This window comes from Lissotriton helveticus, chromosome 4_1 (assembly GCF_964261635.1).
Source record: "Lissotriton helveticus chromosome 4_1, aLisHel1.1, whole genome shotgun sequence".
Taxonomy (NCBI): Eukaryota; Metazoa; Chordata; class Amphibia; order Caudata; family Salamandridae; genus Lissotriton; species Lissotriton helveticus.
Window position 1 is genome coordinate 1,099,451,444 of NC_136063.1, and position 24,300 is coordinate 1,099,475,743.

At 44.5% G+C, this 24,300-nt stretch overlaps 1 protein-coding gene across 2 annotated transcripts in view; it reads left to right on the forward strand.

Moving 5' to 3' along the window:
• Positions 1–24,300, forward strand: part of LOC144829004 (uncharacterized) — a 391,507-nt gene that overhangs the window by 304,039 nt on the left and 63,168 nt on the right. For both annotated transcript variants that reach the window (XM_078687693.1, XM_078687694.1), the window contains exon 13: positions 6,500–7,073. In XM_078687693.1, the coding sequence (XP_078543819.1) occupies positions 6,500–7,073 (574 nt within the window). The remainder of the gene's footprint in view (positions 1–6,499; positions 7,074–24,300) is intronic.

Genomic DNA, 24,300 nt, shown 5'->3' on the forward strand with positions numbered 1-24,300 from the left:
CCGAGAGCGCACTCCACTAGAGGAAAGGCTGCTACTATAGCAATGCTTAAAAATGTTCCTGTTCATGAAATTTGTAAGGCGGCTAAATGGCGTTCGGTTCATACCTTTTCTCGCCATTACTGCCTTGATTCTGATGCTCAAGCGGATGCCCAAGTTGGTCAGGCATCCCTGAGGAATTTGTTTGGGTAATATCTATATGAGTGTACCGTTTGGAGAGTCTGGTATTCGTCCGCAGGGTATGGGATGGGCTTGCTACTCTATTCAGTGCTTATGACTATTGATGAGTATCCCCTGGAAGAGAAGGATTAGTTGCTTACCTGTAATACTAGTTCTCTTCCAGGGGTATACTCATCAAAGTCATAAGCACAACCACCCGCCTCCCCGGACGAATACCAGAACTGTCTCTTTTACATGTTACCCATGCAGTTATCACACTGTTATACGCCGTCCAAAAGAACTGACCCAACTGTCACCTGTGGTGCATGATGGGAGCCTGGAGGCTCACAGAGGTCTTAAAAGCACGGCGCCCGATTTTCCTGTTACAATGCAGCCCATCTAGGCTAAAGCTGCCTCTATGATCCTGCCTGTTTTTACCTTTGAAAATAAAGGTTTTGTGTTTCAAAGAAAACCTAGGCAGTGTTTTCTTCTTTACATTAGCATATAATGTGTTTTATATGTCTTTATTTAGCAAATGTAAAGATTTTACAGGCTATTATGGCAGTTTTTTTAGCCTAGTATGGTTTTTTGGGCTGCATATGTATATGTATATGCATATTATCTATATATATATGGTTATTTTATGCGTATTTATATGTATTTATATATATATATATGTAGATATTCGCTCTCTGCTCCAAAGGCGCGGCACTACTAGTGGGCGGGTGCGGTCCAAGCGCGTCGGAGCCTCGCGCTTTACAAATCAAAGCTCAATCTCTCCCCGGTCCCGGGAAGAAATAAGGACTGCACACTCGGGATCAATTTTCCAGGTAGCAACTTTACTTAGCACAGACGCGTTTCGGAAGCTGTGCTTCCTTCTTCAATGTAGTTACAACGTCCCGCGCTTGCAAGCGCCATTTTATTACCCATGAGTACACAATTGAGATTGAGGGTCACAAAGAAAGGACTAACGTGCGAACGCCATATTGGTAGTACCAGTGAATATTTACAAAGAGTACTGTTATATTAAGCACAATTGAAAACCCAAATAGCAAGTCTATAATAGACCATGCGATTTAAGAAAACAAAGAAAATAATCAATCTCAAATTACGCCGTGAATCGGCACATTGTCCTCCCACAATTTGAATGATGGGTCAGAAACGAAACATATTGCCGTGGATCGGCTTTTGGCAACCTTGTTGGGTTGCCAAATATTAAAGTTTCCGTACCCATTATGCAAAAAATATATACATCCCCCTCAAAAGTACTCAATAATTCATCATAGGGATTCTCTACAGTGTTACCAAAAAGTTTTTGTTATCTTAATAAAAATCCTTAAATCTACGTACATTTCAGTTATATGTCCAATTCATAGAAAGAAAAAATCACAGAAAACATAAGCATGAATCATTATGTAGATATATGCATATTATTGGCTATTGCTCCGGGGTCCCGCACGTGGGCGGGACTATTCAGTGCTTATGACTTTGATGAGTTTACCCCTGGAAGAGAACTAGGATTACAGGTAAATAACTAATCCTTTCAGTACCCCAGCCTTTGACTACACTCAAGTTCGCATTGACCTCTTCAAATTTGTAAGGAAGGTCAAGTTAATGAAGATTTTCAAACTTCACCCCAAGGATGCAGCACCAGTGATCACAGATGAAAGTACTAATCTACTGGTAGGCACTGATTTGGAAGCGCTTATTGCAGTACAAGGACTAATGGATGACACCAATTCACAAGACGACCCTAGGGAATCACCAACGCAATTCCTGGAAGAAGGAGGAATCATTCAGAAAGGCTGCAGGAGCAGCATGAAAATCAAATCACACTTTAACCCCAAGGGTGCACATGATGCGATAGATACTTTTCAGGAAGTGGTCATTGAGGAATTAAAGGACCTACAGAAAAGAAAGTTTGATGGTGCTAAAAGAAACTTCAATAAATTGGATTGGGACACAATTAAAAACCTTAAAGAGGATGACACAATAGTCATCAAACCCAGTGACAAAGGGGGAAACATCGTGTTGCTAAACAGACAGCAATACGAGAACGAGGCTCTCTCACAACTGAGGAAACCAGAACATTATACACCCATCAAAAGAGAACAATATGTTGGGAGCATAACAAGGTTTCATACTCTTATTACGGAATGGAAGGACAAAGGAATACTGGATGTGAAGGACTGGATGAACTTAAAAAATGAACATCCACAGTTAGCAACGTTCTACCACTTGCCGAAAGTACATAAGAGTAAAATCTGGCCCCCTGGACGACCAATAGTGTCGGCAATAGACAGTTTGTTAGAAAAGACGTCTATGTATATTGATAACTTTATAGCACCACTAGTGAAAGACTTGAGCTCCTACCTTAGGGACACACAGGACTTCCTAAGAACTGTCCAAGGAGTGATGTGGGATGAGGACTTATTACTGATAACATTACATTACAAGCCTCTACACATCGATTAGACACGAAGATGGTCTAGAAGCAATGAACTTTTTCTTGCAAAGAAGGCCGTTGAAATTCAGGACACATAACCATATGATTATTGCATTAACGGAATTCTGTTTGAAAAATAACATTTTTCTATTTTCAGGCCAAATGTATCTGCAGCTACAGGGGACTGCGATGGGCACGTGCTTCGCCCCCAGCTACGCAAATTTATTCGTGGGCTGGTGGGAGGAGCACGTGGCCTGGGCAGGAACCAACAAAAAATGGGTTGAGAAAATATCCTTGTGGACCCGCTACATTGATGATCTTTTCATCGTGTGGCGGGGAACACAGGATGAGGCAGAGGAATACATCAGAGACCTCAATAAAAACAACCTCAACCTCAGCTTTACCAGCACCATAAGCAAAAACGAGGTTTTCTATTTAGATCTAAAAGTGTATATTGAGGACAATAAGATACAGACATCGTTGTACAGAAAACCGACGGCAGGGAATACAATCCTGCATGCTGGTAGCTGTCACCCACGTAGTGTAGTGAACAATATCCCACTGGGGGAGTTCTTGCGCATTAAGCGGAACTGCTCTACTGAGGAGGAGTACAAAAGGGCCAAAAAGGAATCTAGACAGAGATTCGAAGCAAGGGGTTACCATAGAGGGGTCCTGAATGAGGCGGAAAAAAGGAGTGACGCACGACCAAGGGAGGAATTACTAATTGACAAGGTCAAGAAAGCAGACATGACACTGAGACTTATCACCAACTATAATGATAAGTCACCAGAGATATTCCAAATTCTGCGTAGAAATTGGAAGATACTTAAATCAGACAGCGTCTTGAGAAAGTCTTTGTCTGACTATCCCTTGGTAACATATCGTAGAAGTCACTCACTCAGAGACCACCTAGTGAATAGCCACCACGAAGTAAGCAGAAAGAAGAAAGCCTCAGTTTTGGGTTTCTATCCATGCATGAAATGCAAGGCTTGTAGAAACTCCAAGAAGGTAAAAGAGTATGAAGTACCAGGAAGGGGGCAGAAAAGGCAAATCTCCAAACCATTGAACTGCAATTCAGAGTTCACTGTATACTGCTTGGTCTGCCCATGTGGTAAGAAATACGTGGGCAGTACCATCAAACAGACCAAACTTAGAATCCTCGAACACATGAGGGCAATAAATTTGAAAGATCAAACCTACCTGGTGGCCCGACATTATGAGAAGATGCATCAAAGCAATAACAATCTGCTATCCTTTTTCATATTGGACCAATTGGTCAGAACGGAGAGAGGAGGAGATTGGGTCAAAAAGCTAAGAATGTTGGAGTCTCGCTATATTATCATGCTCCAAACTAAGAACCCAATAGGTCTGAACAACGAAGAAGAAATGTGGGTACACCTACACTAACCCACAAGTTGAAAGTAAAAGCAAATATACTGTATGGGGAACTGCCACTGTCCCTCTTCCCTTCCTTCCTTCCCCTTCCAAATAGTTATAAACAGGTAATGAAGAATATGACTCCCTAGCTGTGTAACTATTCCCTAAAATGAAAGTTCTACCTGCCCTCTCCCCTTTCTCCATCAACATGTCCTCCCTTCTCTCCAGATAATAGGATGGGATTATCCCATTAGGGCATAATAGTAGTGAACCTAGGGGACATTATGAGGCTCTTTTGAGAGAAAACAAATTTTTAGCCATCTTGTTGAACAATGGTATTAATGGATTCTGAATTAAGAGTCTATTATATGATAGCCCATTCAGGGCATGATACGTTCCACAAAGATAAACGATATACTATCATGAATGTATATTCATTGTCATTAGGAAGTGGGATATAAGGTAATAATATCCCTCGAATTGTGGGGACTTAGTGATAAAAAAAACCATTCAGGGTAATGTAATTCGAAGCTGAGTCTACATAAAATGATTCGTTAATCCCACATTCTATTACAATTAGGATTTTACTGAAATGAATTAAATGAAAACCTTGAGAAATGTGATTTAACATTTTGTTTGGTTAACGTTAATACCAATTTAAGACGTTACAAGATGGCTGCCAAAAACGAATGAATTTATATGCCTCTTTTTAGGTTTACTATTTTTTACCATGTGACACAACTTCTTAAACTTTATTTAAAAAAGGAAAAATGTCTCTGTCAGCCAACACTGACGAAGGCGGCAACGCCGAAACGCGTTTGTTGACTGCATGTGTGCGTTAAAAATAAACTAAACGCAGAGACAAAGGAGAATTGGCTGGAGTGTCCTTACTTGGGGAACAGCTCGGGGATTCGAGCTGTCTGTTTGGAGATATATGTAGATATATGCATATTATTGGCTATTGCTCCGGGGTCCCGCACGTGGGCGGGACTATTCAGTGCTTATGACTTTGATGAGTTTACCCCTGGAAGAGAACTAGGATTACAGGAAAGTAACTAATCCTTTCAGTACTGGACATCTGCCAGATTGCTACATAGACATATGTGCACACTTTCACTGCTGGGTGGTGCACGTCCGGGGTCCTCCATGAACCCCTCAGTGCTCTGAGTTGCAAGGGGCCAGTGACCTTATGATGCCGGTGGGGGAAAAGCAGCACCATCAGGAACGTGGAGGCTGGTCGTGGGTCAAATCAGTCCCGCCCCAACGGGCGCACACAGTCCGGGATGGGATTAAATGCTGCACAGGCGTTTCCCAGGAGCCCCGTCAACTGGTCGTCACAAGAACCAAAAGGCAGGCTGCAAGCCCTGGGGCACACCCTACTTGATTCTGCTGCTGGTATGCACAAGCTCTGCAGCCCAATACCTAGAGGTCTTTAAACTGTCCTTCCCCTAGATTTTAGCCCTAATACCCACCCCTAGGAAACCCCCCTTGATTTTGCAGCCCTAAAAAACATCTTGTCCCCTTCCTTGAGCCCCATGTCAGACTCCTAGGCCCACCCATCCCCATATCCCCATATCCCTATTACTGACCCCCCGGTACAACCCAGAGTTCTAAAAATCAGAGAGCAGCGTGACCGAAGAACGGACAGTGACTAGAGAGCAGTTTTTAGTGAAGTGGGGGCAAGGGAAGAGTGGCTGCATTTGTTATTATAGTATTTAAATATTACCGTTACCTTATTATTACTGTGATTTGCGTTTTCTTTTTTTTTGCGCTGCAGTTACTACACAGCTATTACCGTACATATGCCTTTACCATTCATGCCTTTGGAACAAAAATCTTTGTCAAGGCATATCCATCATAAAAGGCAAGCGTGGTAAAGTTTTGAGTGGTAATAGCTTCGCAGTAACTGCATGGAATGGTTATAACCGCGTTATAGCGTTTTTTCCTGTAGCTAATCCCAGATTCCTCACTGTCCTCCCTATTCCCATTCTGTGAAGTGGACTCCTTGATTGTAACAAGGTCCAAAGTTGGATTTATCACACTGTTGTCTACAATCTGTCATGCCTGATCTGCATCTTAGGACATCGGAAAGCTCAGGATAAATGGATGTCATCACGCAGGAGTGGACTGTATAGATGGTTGCGCCTTCACTTCTGAAGGAAGTGCAGATTTACTGCAGAGTCCTGTGCACTATCTGCCGGCACCTGCAATAATTGCGTTGAAAAATTATGACCCAGAGTTGTGCCTGGGGGTATTCAAAAGGTGAGGAATCTGTGGTTAAATGGAGTATTCCCCAAAAAGATAATTGCCAAAGGTAAGTAACTTGTTCTTCAATTCACTTGCCACCAAACGGTTTAGTGTTCTTTTGAGAGCGCATAAAGTTATGGGAAGCCCAAAGACTATTTGTCCTCATTCAGCCTAGTTTTTCTCTGAGCCCAAAACATTGTCCAGAACAAGTAGTTGTGAGTATGTAAGTTAATATGCAATTTTAACTGTTAACTTTCTGTTTTCTTACCCCAGGCTGGTGGCTATGCCAAATCTGCGGGGGATAACCGATCTTCAAAAGGATACGAATCTGGTAGTCGTCACTCAAGCACAGGCTATAGTAAAGATTATGATAAGTCTTCAAGAACATACGACTCTGGCAGTAGTCAGTCAGGGTCTGGATATAGTAAGGGTTATGATAGGTCTGCAGTAGCATATGGCTCTAGCACCAGCCAGTCAAGTTCTGGATATAATAAAGATTATGACCGATCTGCAAGATCGTATGACTCTGGGAATAATCAGCCAGGCTCTGGGTACAGTAAAGGTTATGAAGGGTCTGCAAGAACTTATGACTCTGGTACTCAGCAGCAAACCTATGGATACAACAAAGATCAGGAATCTTCAAGGACATATGAATCTCGCAGCAGCCTCCCAAGTTCTGCATACAACAAAGGTTTTGGTGAGTCTCCAACAACATACAACTCTAGTAGTCTTCAATCAAGCTCTGGATACAATAAAGATTATGGCATGTCTGCAAGAACATATGAGCCCGCCAGTCATTCCGCCTCTGGATATGATCCAGGTTATGACCAACGCCAAGCAAGTTCAGGTATTCAGAACATATTTTCTAAACAGTAGAACACATTTTTGACAAATCAGATTAAAAAATGCTATTTTGTACTTTTTTTGTATCTCTTATAGACTTGCACATGTAAGTGGCTTCTGTTTTCCACTTTAGAATAAAATAATTACGGGTTGGTCAGGCAACCAAAAAAGTTTATTTGGAAATAAATTAATTGGACGTTAACATGCAATTTAAAATCAAGCAACCACATTTATTAATATAAAAATAGTTTACAAAGACTTTTTCTTTGTCTATATCTATCACTGAAAACCTCATCAGTGATATACATATATGTATTTATTTACAAGGCATTTGAGGCTAAAGATGCACATTGCTGGGCATACTCCTATCTAGTGTTGGACCTTGATGTGTTTTTCCTTTTTTTTTTTTTTTTTTTTTAATTATTTTATTGGCAGTGGAAGATTGCACAGTTACACATGAAATATCAGAAAAAATAATTACAAATAATACAGTGCCATGATACATCGAAAAGGCGAAAAGACAAATATGATTAAAAAAAAAGGAAATAGAAACCAATTATATCCAATTTGTGATTGGCAACCATAATTTTTGGCCGAATGCCTTTTTTTCCCGACCCTTAACTTTGTAAACAGCAATTTCCAGTTGATATATGCTTAACAGTTAAGATAACCATTGATGGAATACCGGTGGATCAGTATCTAACCAGCGAGAAGTTATACAGTTTCGGTAAGATGACATAGCAATAAATAGGAATCCTTCTTCTGCAGTTGTCTTAATGCCAATTTGGTCAGATTGGATTCCTAGTATCACTAGTTTGGCTGTTAGAGTAACAGGATGTTATTTAAAAAACCTTGCACTTGTGTGATAAATTGATTTAATTTCAAACAACCGAAAAACATATGACTTGAATCAGCAGCAGAATGTCCACAGCGACTACAACTGGTACCCTTTTGTGCATTCCATTTCATTAGTTTAGATGGGGTGTAATATAAGTCGAATGTGGACATGAAATGTTGGCTTTTGAGTGATCCGTTAAAAATAACAATGCAGACTTCTAGAGATCTGGATAAATCGATACTTTCAACACCAAAACATATTTTCCATTTATCTGTATATATATCTAAATTGTCTTGGATTCTTTCTAACATCATTTGATAAATTACACCAATTTTATTTTTCTTACGGCAGCTTTCCAATAAATCTATTTTATTCATAGATTCAGTATCGATTAGGTTCTTTGACTCTAAAAAGCTGCGAATCTGTAAATATTTGAAGAAATCACCTCTGTTCAGGCCGAATTCCCTCTGCAGATCATAATATGTAGTGAGTTGCCCATCCCGGTATAGTATACCAAGTGAGCTTATTTTAGAATTGATCCATCTGTATATAACGTGATCATTAAAAATCTCAGGCAGTAGTGGATTCTTTAGGAAAGGTGTATAATAATTCAAATTAGACAGGAGATCGAATTTCTTATTAATTTGTTTCCAGGTCTGAAATGCAGCCATCATAATTTTAAATTTAGTTTTTTTATAATAGCTAGGTTCTATTATTTTAAACAAACATTGTCGAGCTTCCGCTCCAAGTAACATTTCGTAAATTGATGGTTTCATGGCATCTTCTAGGCTAAAGTCTTGAAACATTAAGGGACCCATTAGTCTTAATGTAACTGCCCAATAGTAAATTCGGAAACTTGGAATCCCTAATCCACCCCTCAGTTTTGGAAGGATACACCATTTAAGAGATCTTCTGGCTCTCCGATAACCCCAAAGGAACCTAGAAATACTTCGATCTAATTTATTGAAAAAAAATGAAGAAAACAAAAGAGGAATAGTACGAAATAAATAAAGACATTTCGGTAATATAAGCATTTTAACTACGTTAGTACGGCCGCATAGAGATAGATGCAGATTGTTTATTCTCTCTAAAGTCCTATTGGTAAATGATCATAAAGAATCTGTGTTGAGCCCTATGATGTCATCGACAGTTGAGGAAATCGTAACACCAAGATATGACGCGGTAGGAGTAAATACAACACCCTCGGGTCTGCCTACAGATGAATGAATTAGCTGGGTTTTAGATATATTAAGCTTATATCCCGATATCTTGCCGAATTCCTGAGCAAGTTCTATGATCTTAGGGAAAGATATGCATACATCAGGGGTTACGACGGCAACGTCATCAGCGTACGCAAAAATATGTTTTGTTTGATGTAGTATCACTGGAGGAATTCCCTCTTCTGTTGCGATTTTGTTCAGGTAGGGATCGATATATAAAGCGAACAGCAGGGGAGAGCAGGGACAACCCTGTCTTGTCCCCCTGGTAATCGGAAACGGGCAGGATATTTCCGTACCTATCCGGATTACTGCTTTCGAATCATGATATAGCGCCTGAATGGCCAAAATATACTCCTTAGGGAATCCCTTCCATGCTAGAACAGACCAAAGGAACCCCCAGTCGACCCTGTCAAACGCTTTTTCCGCGTCCAACAGGATGACGCCGACTGGGGATCCCGTGGCCTGCGCCCAATCTAATAGAGTAATGATGCGTCTAACATGATCTGTAGTGTCCCTTTTTTTAATAAATCCGTGCTGAATTTTGGAAACCAGCATAGGCATCATATCATAAAGTCTGTTGGCAAGTATTTTAGAAAAGGTTTTACTATCAGATGTGATAAGGGATATAGGCCGATACGACCCTAATTCAGTGCCATCCTTGTCTTTCTTTTTAAATACTATAATCGTGGCAAGAGACCATGAAGCAGGTGGATGCCCTTGGAATGCTAACTGAAAAATCTTAAGTAGCTCGGGTTTTAACATGTTCCTAAAAGTCCGGTAAAATTCGAGGGGGTTTTGGTCAGGCCCCATAGCTTTCCCAGGGGCTAAGCTAAGAATAGCTATTTCAATCTCCTCCCAGGTGATCGGGGCAGCGAGGAGCACCGAATCCCCCTCAACAATAGGTACGTTATCGATCTCTCTAAGATACTCGAGTGGATCCTTACCTACATCGACCTCATCGGTCTCATCCCCAGATTTATTATATAAGAGTTTGTAAAAACCATTAAAAGCCTTCAGGATTCCAGCCTTAGATTCTTGGGATACTCCATCTAAATCAGTAATTTTAGTTATATCATTTAGCATAGCCTTTTGTCTAATCCTTTGAGCTAATATTCTCCATGTTTGTTCATTCAGCTCGTAGCACTCAGCTTTGTGTTGTTTATATTGCACTGCTACTTGGTCTGCTAAAAAGGAGTATGAAGCAGCTCGTTCAATAGTTAGAAGTCGTTGGGCTTCATCAATATCAGCATCACTACCATTCTTAATGTGTGCAACTAATTTTAACTCTGCCTCCCTAACGTTATCAAGTTTGTTCCTAAACTCTAGTTTTGCCTTCTTACGAAAATAATTAGAATAACAGATTGTTTCCCCTCTAACAATCGATTTAAAAGTGTCCCAGACAACTTGGACTGAAGCGGTATCATTATTACGAACAAAGAAATCCTTAATAATTTTAGCCATATGTCTAAGATAATTATCATCAAGAAGAAGGCTCCTTTGAAATGACCAATGGCGATTGAAATTGTAGTTATTTAAAGGTAATGATATTTCTAGTATTAAAGGATTATGATCAGAAACAAGTTGTGGTAGGATCTCTATTACTAAGTTGTCCAGAAAAATAGAAGAAGTAAAAAAGTAGTCTAAACGAACAAACTTTTTATGCGGGACTGAGAAAAAAGTAAAACCAGGATCAGTAGGTTTATATTTATTCCAAACATCGTACAACCCGTTGCTAACGACTAATTCCCTTAAAGCTCTATAGGTTCTCGTCTTACGGCCGTTGTAATTCCCGGAGGTTCGAATATTGCTGCTGGCTTCAATATGAACATTCATATCTCCGCATACGATTAAGGGCTGACACCATGCCGCCAATTCTGTATTGACTATGTTAAACACCTCACCATCATCCAGATTGGGACCATATAGACAGCAAACCGTAAATCTATTCCCATTGACACTAAATTCAGCCAGCCCCCAACGGCCCCATTTATCGGATGCTGTTCTGAGACATTTTCCAACATTTTTTTTCATACAAATTGCTACTCCCCTCTTAACCCCTGTTTGTTTTGAGCTAATTAGGAGTTCAAGACCCAGATTCCTCAGCATATTCCGTTTATCCCAGGAAATATGTGTCTCCTGGAGACAAAGAATATCAATATTTAGGGACTGAATTAGTTTACGTAAAACCCCAATCTTTTTGAAGTCATTAAGGCCGTTAATATTCAAAGAACATATTTTAAGTTTCCTATCCATTATTATATAATTTTAAATCTGAAAATATCAGGGTCAGCTTTCTCACAAAACATATCCAGAAACATAATACAGATCGTAGTACATTAGCCATATTTATTGTGTGCTCTAGCAATCGCCACTGCCTTGCAACCCCACCACCACCCCAACACCCACACCCAAAAAAGAAACCCCACCCCCCTCCCCAACATATGAGGCCCAGGAACTCTCAGTTCCTGATAAATATGGAATGCCGCGTCCTCCTGCCCCAGAACATCCTGGAGAGATAACCAACTACTAAATGTGAAAAATAAAAAAAAGATATTTAGACAATAATATTCTGCATCTTCATGTAAATAATTACGGACAAGTTCATAGAGACTCTAAATATTCTTTTGCTTTGATTTGACAGAAAATATTTTGTCTATTCATAACTATTTTCAGCTTAGCTGGGTTCTGCAAAAATACAATGGCACCTTTCCTTTGAAAATCGGGTATAAGCTGACGTAGATGCCAACGCTGAGCAACTGTCGCCTGACAGAAATCTGGCCTAACAAAAAACTCGCAGCCCTTAGCCACTGCTTTCTTGTCGGGCCTAGCTAGCGTAAAAATGTCTTCCCTTGCAAGAAAATTGTTAAAGGATACCAGTATAGCTCTAGGATATTCCTCGGCTCCCTGACATGGTTTCCTTATCGTAAATGGAAATCGGTGGGCCCTTTGCACTTCTTTAGACCAATCCCAAGTAGTTAGATCGGGAAAAGCTTCTTTGAGTAACTAAATAATAAATCTCCTAGCATCCCCCCCTTCCTTTTTCTCTGGTATACCAAGAAAACGTAGGTTACTCCTGCGGGCCTGATTCTCCAGGCCCGCCAGTTTATACGTAAGATCGTCTTTGTGGGATTTGATATTATCAAGTTCTTGCTTCTGAGCAGCATTCTCATCCTCTAAGGCAGAAATCCTTGCCTCGGTTTCGGTCACTCTGTCGGCTGTTTCAGTACAAAGTTTAATAGCTCGTCGAACAGCGTTCTTAACCTTCGAGCATGTAGCCTGGGTACGTAAATTCTCTGCTTTTATCTCCGCTCGATGCGACATCATGGTGTTGTAGATTGTGGTTAGTGTGATCTCATTCGTATTAGACGTATCATGCATATGAGATGTAGACTCAGTACCATCTGTCAGTGTATCCCTTCCCTGAGATCTTGACATGATGTACCCCTCAGACTGAGGGCTGTCTGCATTGAAGGTAGAGCCCCTAGCAGAAGAGCGCATAGAACCCCTTTTCTTACGTCTTCTAACTGTGGAAACAGTTGCATTTAAGGAGTCTTGGTTGGGGCAGAGCGAAGCCCCAACCAAGATGTGTTTTTCCTCAAAGAAGTCTTTCGAGTGACAAGGTGCCGTGACTCCTCCTCGTGGCAATAATGCACATATTCATCAACTCTACTGTTAGATTGTTTTCTTTTCCCACCGTCTGGTTCGGTCATGTGATCCGGGATGATACCATTGCAGTGCTCTTTTCGGTTCACGCAGTTCCTTCCCTCCTCTTGTATTGTACTTTGATTGAGTCTCCCTTAATGTGTCTCAGGTCGACGTCTAACTACTTCGCTCGAGCGGAGTCCGGGTCAAGATCGGCCCATCCTGCCGTCTTTGTCGCATTTTTCCACCATGCCTAAACAGTGAAGGAATGGCCGTCATTCCAATATTGTCCTTGAAGTCATGTGAAAGATCCTCTGGCAGATCTCCACCAGGTATGAATTCTGTGATTGTTGCCGAAACACAGTGATGCCGCCTGCGATGCTTGCCGTTCTTTCTGCACCAAAAATTCCCTGTCACTTTCATGCTCGTCAACTCGAGATGTTGCGTAGGGGCAGAGACGACACCCCAGACCTTTTTGGTCCAGAGGTCATCTAAAGAACACCCACAACTGTCTGCTCCCTCCCCTGGAGAACATTCTGGCTCTGACCTAGAGCACGAGGACATTCCACTAGCTCAGCAGTCCAGGAGTACAGCACCCTCTCCCCCAAGACACTGCACTCATATCGAGCAGCATTCAGCCTAAGGGCACTCAGCCATTCTTGAACACCAGAAATGGACTTATGGACTGCCACTGCCCTGGGGCCAGGGTTTACACCGACCAACCACTTTGGACGCCCGCCCAGCTCTGACTTGGCACAGAAGAAGCCTTTGAGACCATCCTCTTTGGCGCTGGCCACACTGGCACAGTCAACCCTCGGCACTGACATCTGCCTCGGCACCGAAACCGTAGGCAGCCTTGGAGTCGAAGACTTCAGCGTCACCCAGCAAGTATAACACTGGCGCAATTGAGCAGATTCATCATAAGATGCTGTAGCACCTTGACTCAAGGCTGTAGCACCTTGACTCAAGGCAGAAGCATGTGGATAGACACCCCCACACGGGCCACACCTGTGCCTGCTCTTGGGGACTGCTGCTCCACTCTCAAAATGTTGGCTAGCCTTCAAGGAGGCCTTGGACATTACAGGTTTTCCGAGGCAAAGCAACACAAGAAAGCGGATAAGGCTGCCAGCCCCTTACCCTATGCACCACCATCACCTTGCACTCTTCCTCTTCCTTCCCCACCTTCTTCTCCAGAGGACCCCCTTCACATCACACCCCAAGGGTCTCCACATTACGACAAGGGTGGCCATGGGTGGCGGGGATAAAACATTTGACACTCTCCCACAGGGTGATTCATGGGACTCCTACTATGTGGACCCACAAGGGGACACAGACCAAGACCTTTACCCTGCCTGCCCCTCCGGATGATTCTGCATCCTTGCAAGAACTCATTGGTATGGCCGCCGTCCTTTCATAAGATGGAAAGCTGCACTGAGCCCCTGAAGGAGGAATTACTCTTTGAAACCCTCGCCTCCCCTCACCACTCCTCTCAGTACCTCCCCATGCTCAAGGGCATGTTATGTCTCACGCCCAACATTTTAAAGACCTTGTCTGGGCTTGGGTTATAACACCTAGAGTGTATAAAAATATAAAGTCGCCCCCTTCTGATCCCATCTATATTTGCAATGAGATCTCACCCAGCTCTGGCGTAATCACTACTGCCTGTAAGCTAGCCAACTTCCAGGCCAGCGGGGATGCCACACAACTAGATATGGAAAGTAAATGCATAGATGCGGCAAGGAAGCGGGTAGGCGTGCAATCGTCCAACCACTGGCGCATGTATAATTCTCATGGCCTCAGTGCAAGATCTGATCCTTCCCTCTGTGGCAAAATGGAGGCGGTCCTCCAATGCCTCCCTCAATATCATAGAAAAAGGGGTCAGGAGATAGTTTCTGAGGGCAAGCTGATTTCCAACACCTCTATTCGCCATGCCCTAAACGTAGCCTCCTCCGCTGCCAGAGGGTTATTAGAGTATTCTAACATTCTGCTACATAGACACACATGGTATCTTTGGCTTTAAGCTGGAAGTTTAGCAGAACCTGCTGACCATGCCCTTTGATAGTGAGCACCTCTTTGGTCCCCAAGTAGATCAGGCTTTAGAAAAGATCAAAATGGATACAGAGACAGCCAAAGCGATGGAGACACTGCAAAAACTTGCTCCCTGTAGCTCCTTTCACCACACCCCTTACCATGGAGCCTCAAACACCATCTCCCCTGAAACATTACGTTCGATTAGCACACCCACGGCTAGCAATTCTTCCCCAGGGGTTATTTTAGAGGGTCCATTGGAGCAACAGTTTGTAGGAAAGTGCCCCTTTTTGCATGGTTGCCCCCCACTCTTTGCCTGATGTTGATGCTCTTTAAGTGTGCCCTGGGTTCCTGCCAACCAGGTACCCAGGGCCTATGTTCTTTCCCTAAAACAGTACTCTTGCAAACCCAATTGGCAACTCTCTGGCCACTTGTAAGTCCCTTGTAAAAGGTACCTTGGGTTCCAAGGGCACTGTGACCAGGGAAGTCCACTAAGGACTGCAGCACATATTGTGCCCACCTTAGAGGCCCTGTACCATAACACACACACATACACTGCCATTGCAGGCTGCATGTTTTTGTGCAGAGAAAAGTGAAGTCAACGTGGCACACATTCCTGTGTGCACACATTCCTGTGTGCCATGCCTACAACCCACTGCCTATGGTATAGGTAAGCCACCCCTCTAGCAGGGTGCACCAAACCACTGGTGGGGTACAGGTGCATGAGCCCAGTATCTCTACAGTGTCTAGGTCTATTCTTAGACCTTGTAAGAGCAGCAAAGCCATAAAGAAGATATGGGCTGGGAGTTCGTCAAACTTCTCAGCACATTAAACCCACACTGATTCCAGTGTGGGATTCAATGCCAAATGCACTCAGAAGGCATCTTAGAGATGCCCCCTGAAAAACTGCCCAACTCAAGTGTCCTGGCTGAGTGACCGCTCGCCTGCTGCCACCACCAGACAGGTGTCTGGACCCCTGGGTCGAGAGCCTCCTGCTCTCTGGGTTCTGAAACAAAGCATGTTGTGGGTCGAGTTGCCAAGCATCCTCCCCCAGGACGGGCAGGGTCCACAAAGGGGAAGCTTAAAAGGCTAGCCGCCTTGATAAGCTGACCCAGCCATTTGCTGCTTCCAGCAAAGTGGCCCCCACCGGTTCTGACCCCACTTTGGAGGGAGAATTGGCAGGAAAACCAGGATAGGAGGAGAGTTGTACCCACCTTTGCAAACCCCACCCCTCAGGTGGGGGAGGCGAGGCAAAGCACCACTCTCAGTCCCTGCTATCTAGAAGATGGGGAGACCCAGCTAACCAGAGTGAGACTTGTGCTCCTCTCCCACTGGAGGTGGGCATTATAGGGGTGTACCCACCCCAAGGAAGGGACCCGTTGGTCCTGACCTGTACCTACCTGAACCCCCTTAAATTCAGTATTTAGTGGCAACCCCAAACCTTGCCTCCTCAGACAAGAAAGGAGGACTGAAGAGCTGTGCTGAAGAAATAAGAGGAGGACATGAACTGCCTTGGTCACAGCCCTACCCGCCTGTCCCAACCTCGACCTGCTCCAGTGGGACCTGGTGTGTCCTCCAGCCCCCCAGCCTTCCCTACAAAGACTGTGTCTCCAATGAGCACCGGACTTGCTCAAGTACCAGGCTATGGTTCTGGTGAAATCGGCGTGTCTGCACCACTCTGCGCCTGGTGGCCACAGCGTGAGTTCGAGTGGCCAAACATCACGAGGTAGTCTCCCCAGCGATCCTGACCTGGGATCTGGTGCTCCCTGACCTACCTTAAGCCTCCTGACGCCGCCTGCAGCCTGTATCTTGAGGGTACCCCCTTCCCTGACCGGAGCCAGAAAGGAAAACCCAATGCCAAAAGACACCCCTGCACCAGACGCCTCACGGCCTTGGGTGGCATAACCGACCGTGTCATGGCATCCCCCTATATCCCAACTTACCTCTCCAATTGGTGTTCGCCTCCAGAAAATCTTCATGCTAAAGCCTGCAGTGTTCTGACCAGAATGTCCCTATTGAAACCAACAGGGCACCTGACGTTGACCCTGCACCCGACCGCCCCTGTGCTGCTGTGGGTGCACATTGTGTGCTAACTGGGCTCACCCTTTGCCCTGAGCTTAACCCTAGTAGCTTTTCTCCCTCAACTTTGTGGCCTGCCCAAGAGCAGCCACCAACCAACACCACCAGTCACCTTAGACCAGTGTATTTTGCACATTATCCAGCATGGGTATTGTCTGGTGTTCACTTCCATCTACCTCACAAACACTTTCATCAGAATAATAAAGGCTGCTAACGGAGGAGATTGAAGCCATCCTCTTCAAATAGGAGATAAAACTCATCCCTCACCATCAGCAAGGTACAGGTGTGTACTCACTGTTCTTCCTAATACCAAAAAATATTGAGCCCTTAGGTCCATTCTGGACCTCAGGCTCCTAAGCGAATGCATCCTGTCAAAGCATTTGAAAATGGTGAACCTTCGGATGTAATTTCACTACTCTAGCAAAGGCTGCTTTGTGGCCGCGCTTGACCTAGAGGATGTCCATTTCTCCATACCAAAGTATCTGGCTCATCGCCGGTATCTCAGATTTGTGGTCAGCGGGAAGGCATGATCAGTTCAAAGTGTTCCCCTTTGGGGGGTCACTACTGCACCTCGGGTGTTCACTAAGTGTCTTGAGGTGGAGGCTGCACAAACAGGGCGTTCGTGTTTTCCCTAATCTGGGCTATTGGCTAATCAAAAGTGCCACCTGCCAGCAGAGCTGTGAACAATCGCAAGTCACAATAGACCTGCTTCATCTCTAAGGATTTACCATCAGTGCTACAAAATACCTCTTCCAACCCCTACCGATCTAGCCCTACCATAGGGCTATTCCCAACTCTGAGGTAGGCATAGCATGTCCGGATCCAGTCCTTCCAGGCACTGCTTCCCTTGTTTCAACCAAATCAACAACTCAGTTAAGACTGTCATGCACCTCGTGGCCATGATGGCTTCCTGCATTTCCATAGTACCACATGCCAGGCTTCCAATGAGTTTGTTGCAAAAATGTTTGGTACAGAAGTAGTTTCATGCAAAGGGTCATTAGGACGATCTAGTGTTAATCGTCCGCTGCACTCATTGATCTATAGAGTGGTGGAACACCAACTGTTGCAGGGACAGCCCTTCCTGTAATCAGTTTGGCAGAGGATGGTTAGAACAGACGCCTCTTACGGGGTGGGGCGTCGCACTTACAGGATCTGAATGTACAGCACCATTGAGATACAAAGTACCCGGGCCTTCCCATCAACGCTAGAAGTTCCATGTAGTTGAAGGCCTTAAGGCCTTCCTAACTCACCTGATAGGCAAGGTTGTTCTTTTCCGGATGGACACTACAATATGACAGCCAGGTATTACCTTCAGAAAGGGGGGTGGGTTCTCAACAGCTGTCTCAGCTATTCCAGTCCATTTAAATTTTGGTCCTCTGCCATAAAAATAATTTGTTAGCTGAATACCTTCCTGTGATGGAACTCTACCCACTCCTCCTAGAGCACACTACTATGAAGAAAGGACCCTGTATGGCCTACCTGGATAACATTCATATTGCTGATATATGCAAGCAGGTACCTTATCAACACCACACACATTCATATAACATTACTGTGTTGATGTTCTAGCCTGCCAACAAGCTAATGTTGGCCAGGCAGTTCTTCATACACTTTCAGTCTACTGCACCTCCATAGGCACCACTTTTTTGTATTTTTTATTTGTGCGTTCAATACATAATATAAAACACACACACACGTGCTTACTGTGCTTAATTAAAAAATGTTTGGGGGTGACAGTCACTCTAATCCATTCTTAGATCACATCTATATCAGAATTCCTAAACAAAATACATAAAACCATAAGTAGCCAAATATAGCCATGCTTTGCACAATCTCCCTTTAACATTTCGTTTTAAACCCACCACAGATTCCATTTCCTGTGAACCCAGCGTTTCTCGTATTTTATTGGAGTCCCTAATCTTAAAGCATAGTGTCTCTCCAGCTAATTAACCTTCTGAAGTTTAGCCCTCCAGGCTTGTAATGTAGGTACACTATTACTTCACCAATGTTGTAGAATTAAAGATCTTGCCCCAAGGGCTGATATAAATAGCCACTCCTCTTGCATTTTCTCAATTGTTATGCTAGGAGAGGAGAACATCCCAGAACTTCAATATATTTGTCAATAATTAATGCTTGACCTGTAGTCGTTCTGAGATTTTTCAATTTCTTCCCATAGTTGCTTTATATTTGGGCAATCCCAAACAATATGAGACCAAGTACCTCCTCCCTCAGAGCAGTGAAAACACCTATCCTCAGTCTCTGGGTATATATTATGGAGAAACGATGGGGTCCTATATATTAACCATTTTGTGTAAAATTGCATTCTTCTAAAATTGGTGCCCCTTATTGTTACATTAAATGTATTCATTCAATTCCTGACCGTTCTAGGGATCTGAAAACCTTCCTTCTGCCATTTATCTCGGGCTTTGTCGTAGACAGCGAAAGATGTATTTTCGTTAACATTTTTCATCCAGCTGCTTACTGACCTCTTAGTTGTTGTTTCTTGTATTGCTTTAGTTTCGATCTTACTCTTAGCGATCTAGTGTCAATATTTTCTAAAAAGTGCTTGATATTAACAAATGACCACTTAAGCATATTCCTTTATTGAAGCAGCCCAATCTCTATTTCTGACCACTTTTTCAGGGAGTTTGAGTTGAGAGTCTCTCGCTTGCCTGTACCCCTTCTTCTCCCATTTCTTTAATACACCTGTTTGCAATGACCTGGCCTATAGGTCAGCCAGTTTTGTAGAGCCATTGTAGGATATCATAAAATATCAACAGTTGGGTTTTTTGTTTAAAAATTATCCATATCTGTAGTTCGAGGCATGTGGGCTGCTGAATTCACATCTATGCATAGATCGCCGCCTAGTGTTGGGTCCGGATGATTGCACATTGTTGTCCTGGAAGAGTCTTCGAAGTATCACGAGATAGGTGGCTCCTCCCCTGGACTACAGTGCGCATGGGCATCCCCTCCATGCTCAGATTGTTTTTTTCCGCCATTGGGTTCGGATGTACTTCTTAACTCACGTTCGGAATATACATTAGTTACTCTTTTTCGAGGCCAAAAGTCCTTCGGGGCGTCGGTATTGTCTTTCGTTCGGTGCCTTGTACCTCTTTCCAGTTCTTTGAACTAGACTTCGGAAGACAATTGCCTTTCGACACCAAAGGCCCCTCGACGATAGACGATGGAACGGAGCCCGTTCAAGCGCTGCCCCGTTTGCAACTCGAAATATCCCCACATCGACGTGCACCCGGTGTGCAACAAATGTCTCTCACCGGACCACGACGAGGCCAGCTGCATGGCCTGTTCCAAATTCAGATCGAAGAAAACTCTGTCTTCGACGCGCTGCAAGACAGTCGGCGCGAGAATCGGCACCGGACCCAGAAAACATCTTCGGAGGTGACGACGAGGAGAATGTACAAGAAGAGGATCCCGAACACTCGGATCCTGCATCGGAGCCAGACTCCACCTACAACGAGGACGAGGAAGAACTCTACGTCCATGATGAAGACATCGTCGAGGTAGGAGACGACGTACAGCCTAACGAAGCCGTCGACAACGACTCAAGCGAGGAGCTAGGCCCAACCGCAGTAGCGGGCCCCCATAAAGACTCTTTCACGACTCAGGTCGAGGCATCGCCGGAAGACCTTAGCCAAGATCTTCGTCAACGTGGAGAGAGGAGTTGGCCTAACGGCTAGGGCGCTCGACCTGGGCATCTGGGTTCGAGTCTCGTTAAAGACGCCAAAACCTCCTGTGATACTGGGCAAATCACTTAATCTCCCCGTGCCTAAAAATGAAAGTAACTGGAAACGTAAAAAAAAAAAATGTAACGTAACTGGAAAAATATGTAAAGCGCTCTGATACCTGATTCGGTTCGGGTCTAGTTCGCGCTATATAAAACTCCACAAAACCTCTAAACCAATACATCCTATCAGAACACTTTCACATGCTCACTTTACAGCAAGTTCTGCCGTTGCTCAGTCAGGGAGATTTCCTAGCAACCCTAGACCTGAAGGATGCCTATTTCCACATTCCCATTCACCCCAGTCACAGGAAATATCTCAGGTTCACCATCAACAACCAGCATTACCAGTTCAAGGTCCTGCCTTTTCGGGGTCACTACAGCCCCCAGAGTGTTTACAAAGTGCTTGGCGACAGTGGCCGCGCCTCTTTTCCGAGGCAACACATCCATGTCTATCCGTATCTAGACGACTGGCTTGTACAGGCAAAGTCAGCCCAGCAGTGTGCCAGCCACATGTCCCGCACAATTCGCCTCCTACACAGTCTGGGATTTTCGCTAAATTACCAGAAGTCCCATCTTCACCCCGCACATGTTCAGCAGTACCTAGGCGCAGAAATAAACACTCTCGCTGCCACAGCGCAACCAAACTCGGCGAGAGTCAACAGCATGCAAGTGTTGATTAAAAAATTCAGGCCACAACACTCACTCCCAGCGCAGGTGTTCATGCAACTAATAGGCATGATGGTCTCCTGCATCTTTATAGTCCCTCACGCGAGGCTACACATGCGTCCGCTTCAGGAATGCTTGGCACGCCAGTGGAACCAGGCTCAAGGACAGCTAAAAGACCTAGTGTTGGTGACCGGTCGTGCATTCAACTCTCTGCATTGGTATAACACACAAAACCTTTGCAGGGGACGACCGTTCCAAGAGCCGGTACCACAGGTAGTGCTAACAGCGGACGCATCTCTCCAGGGCTGGGGAGCTCATGTCCTCCATTATACTGTGCAGGGACTGTGGACTCCACAGCAGCAAAGGTTGCACATCAACCTACTGGAGCTGATGGCAATCTTCATGGCAATGAAGGCATTCAAGTTGCATCTCTGCAACAAAGTCGTGCTGATCCGGACGGACAACATGACTGCGATGTATTACATTCATAAGCAGGGAGGGACACACTCTCCACAATTGTCACACCTAGCACAGTGCCTGTGGAAGTGGGCCATTCAAAGAAACATGTTCCTCATGGCGGAACACCTCCCAGTCAGGGACAACCAGATGGCGGACCTGCTCAGCAGACACAGCCATCAGATGCACGAGTGGGAGATACATCCCTCAGTGCTACAGCAATATTTCCAGCAGTGGGGTCATCCAGAGATAGACCTATTCGCCACACAAGAAAACGCAAAATGCCGCACCTTCGCCACCAGGTCCCCACACCCGCAGTCTCAGGGCAATGCGATATGGATGAACTGGTCGAGCAGATTTGCGTACGCTTTTCCTCCAGCACCACTCATACCGCTGGTAGCACACAAACTGAGGCAGCACTCCATGACACTCATCCTGGTTGCTCCAACGTGGGCGAGGCAAGCATGGTACACCACGTTCCTGGAACTTTCAGTGGTGCCCCACCAGCGCCTAAAACTCACACCCAGTCTCCTCACTCAGAGCCATGGAGACATTCAGCACCCAGATCCGCAGCAGTTGAGCCTTGCAATATGGCTCCTGAGGTCATAGAGCTTGGCTACCTAAACCTGCCTCCTGACTGTATGGACATCATCAAAGAGGCTAGACGACCTACCACCAGGGCCTGCTATGCGGCAAAATTGAAGCGTTTTGTTATCTATTGCTCCAATAATGACCTAAATCCACTTGATGCTTCCACGCAAAACCTCATATGTTATGCAATGGCGGCTTATCTTCAAAATAGACAGCACCTATCCCTTTTCAGAGTACCAGCCATTAAAGCCTGTCTGGAACCTCAACATAGTCCTCACCAGGCTCATGAGCCCACCATTTGAACCTCTTCACTCTTGTGAGATACAATTTCTCACATGGAAAGTGGCTTTTCTGGTGGCAATTACGTCGCTACGACGAGTTAGCGAGCTGCAAGCCCTCACTTTTCAGGAGCCTTTCATTCAAATTCATGCTAATAGGGTTGTGCTGCACACCAACCCTAAATTTATGCCCAAGGTAGTGTCACAGTTCCACATTAACCAAACTATTGAACTACCTGTATTATTCCCAAATCCTGATTCAGTGGCAGACAGAGCACTACACACACTAAATGTTAAAAGGGCTCTCCTGTATTACATAGACAGGACTAAAGATTTTAGGAAAACTAAACAACTGTTTGTTGCCTTCTCTCCACAGCACAAGGGCAACCCAATTTCTAAATCAGGTATAGCCAGATGGATTGTTAAGTGCATCCAGATCTGTTATTGAAAGGCTAAACGCACGTTAACAGTTCCCCCAAGAGCGCATTCCACACGCAAGTTGGGGGCATCCATGGCTTTCCTAGGTAACATTCCTCTAGAGGACATATGTAGAGCAGCCACATGGACCACCATACACACATTCACCAAACACTACTGCGTGGATGTACACTCAAAACAGCAAGCTGCTGTAGGTCAGGCTGTTCTCAGACTGCTGCAGCTGGCACGGGCTAAGGAGGGTACTACTATTTATTCTATGCATAGATATAAATTCAGCAGCCCACATGCCTCGAACGGAATATGCTACTTACCAGTATGCATCTGTTCTTGGCAAGTAGGGCTGCTGACATTTATATCGGCCACCCTCCTCCCCGGTGCCTGTCGCAGCTGTAGCACTCAGAATTATTCTCATGCATGGTCATCACTTACTATGTCACACTCCATCTCTGCCACAATGGCGAAAAACAATCTGAGCGTGGAGGGGATGCCCATGTGCACTGTAGTCCAGGGGAGGAGCCACCTATCTCGTGATATATACTTCCAGGACCACAATGTGCAATCATCCGGACCCAACACTAGGCGGCGATCTATGCATAGATATAAATTTCAGCAGCCCTACATGCCAAGAACAGATGCATACTGGTAAGTAGCATATTCCGTTGAGCTGGGTATAAAATCTGTGATTATGTGCAAAATTTGCATAATACTCCGAAAATAGATCTGTTTGCCACAAGGGAAAACACAAAATGCCAGTACTTTGCCTCCAGGTTCCCACATCCGCAGTCGCAAGGCAATGCGATATAGATGAACTGGTCAGGCAAATTTGCGTACGCCTTTCCCCCAGCTCCACTAAAACACCCAGTCTTCTAACACAGAACCATGGCGAAATCCAACACCCAGATCCCCAACAGCTGAACCTAGCGATCTGGCTCCTGAAATCCTAGAATTTGGATACCTCAACTTGCCTCCAGACTGCACGAATATTATCAAAGAGGCCAGGAAACCCACTACCAGAGCATGCTATGCAGCAAAGTGGAAACATTTTGTCATTTACTGTAATAACAATGACCCTCTTGATGCTTCCACTCAAAACATCATTTGCTACCTATTGCACCTCCAACGGTGCAATTTAGCTTTTTCTTCCATCAGAATACATCTAGCTGCCTTAGCAGCATATCTGCAAAACAGGCAACACCTTTCACTATTCAGGGTGCCAGCAATTAAAGCGTTTATGGAAGGACTCAAACGCG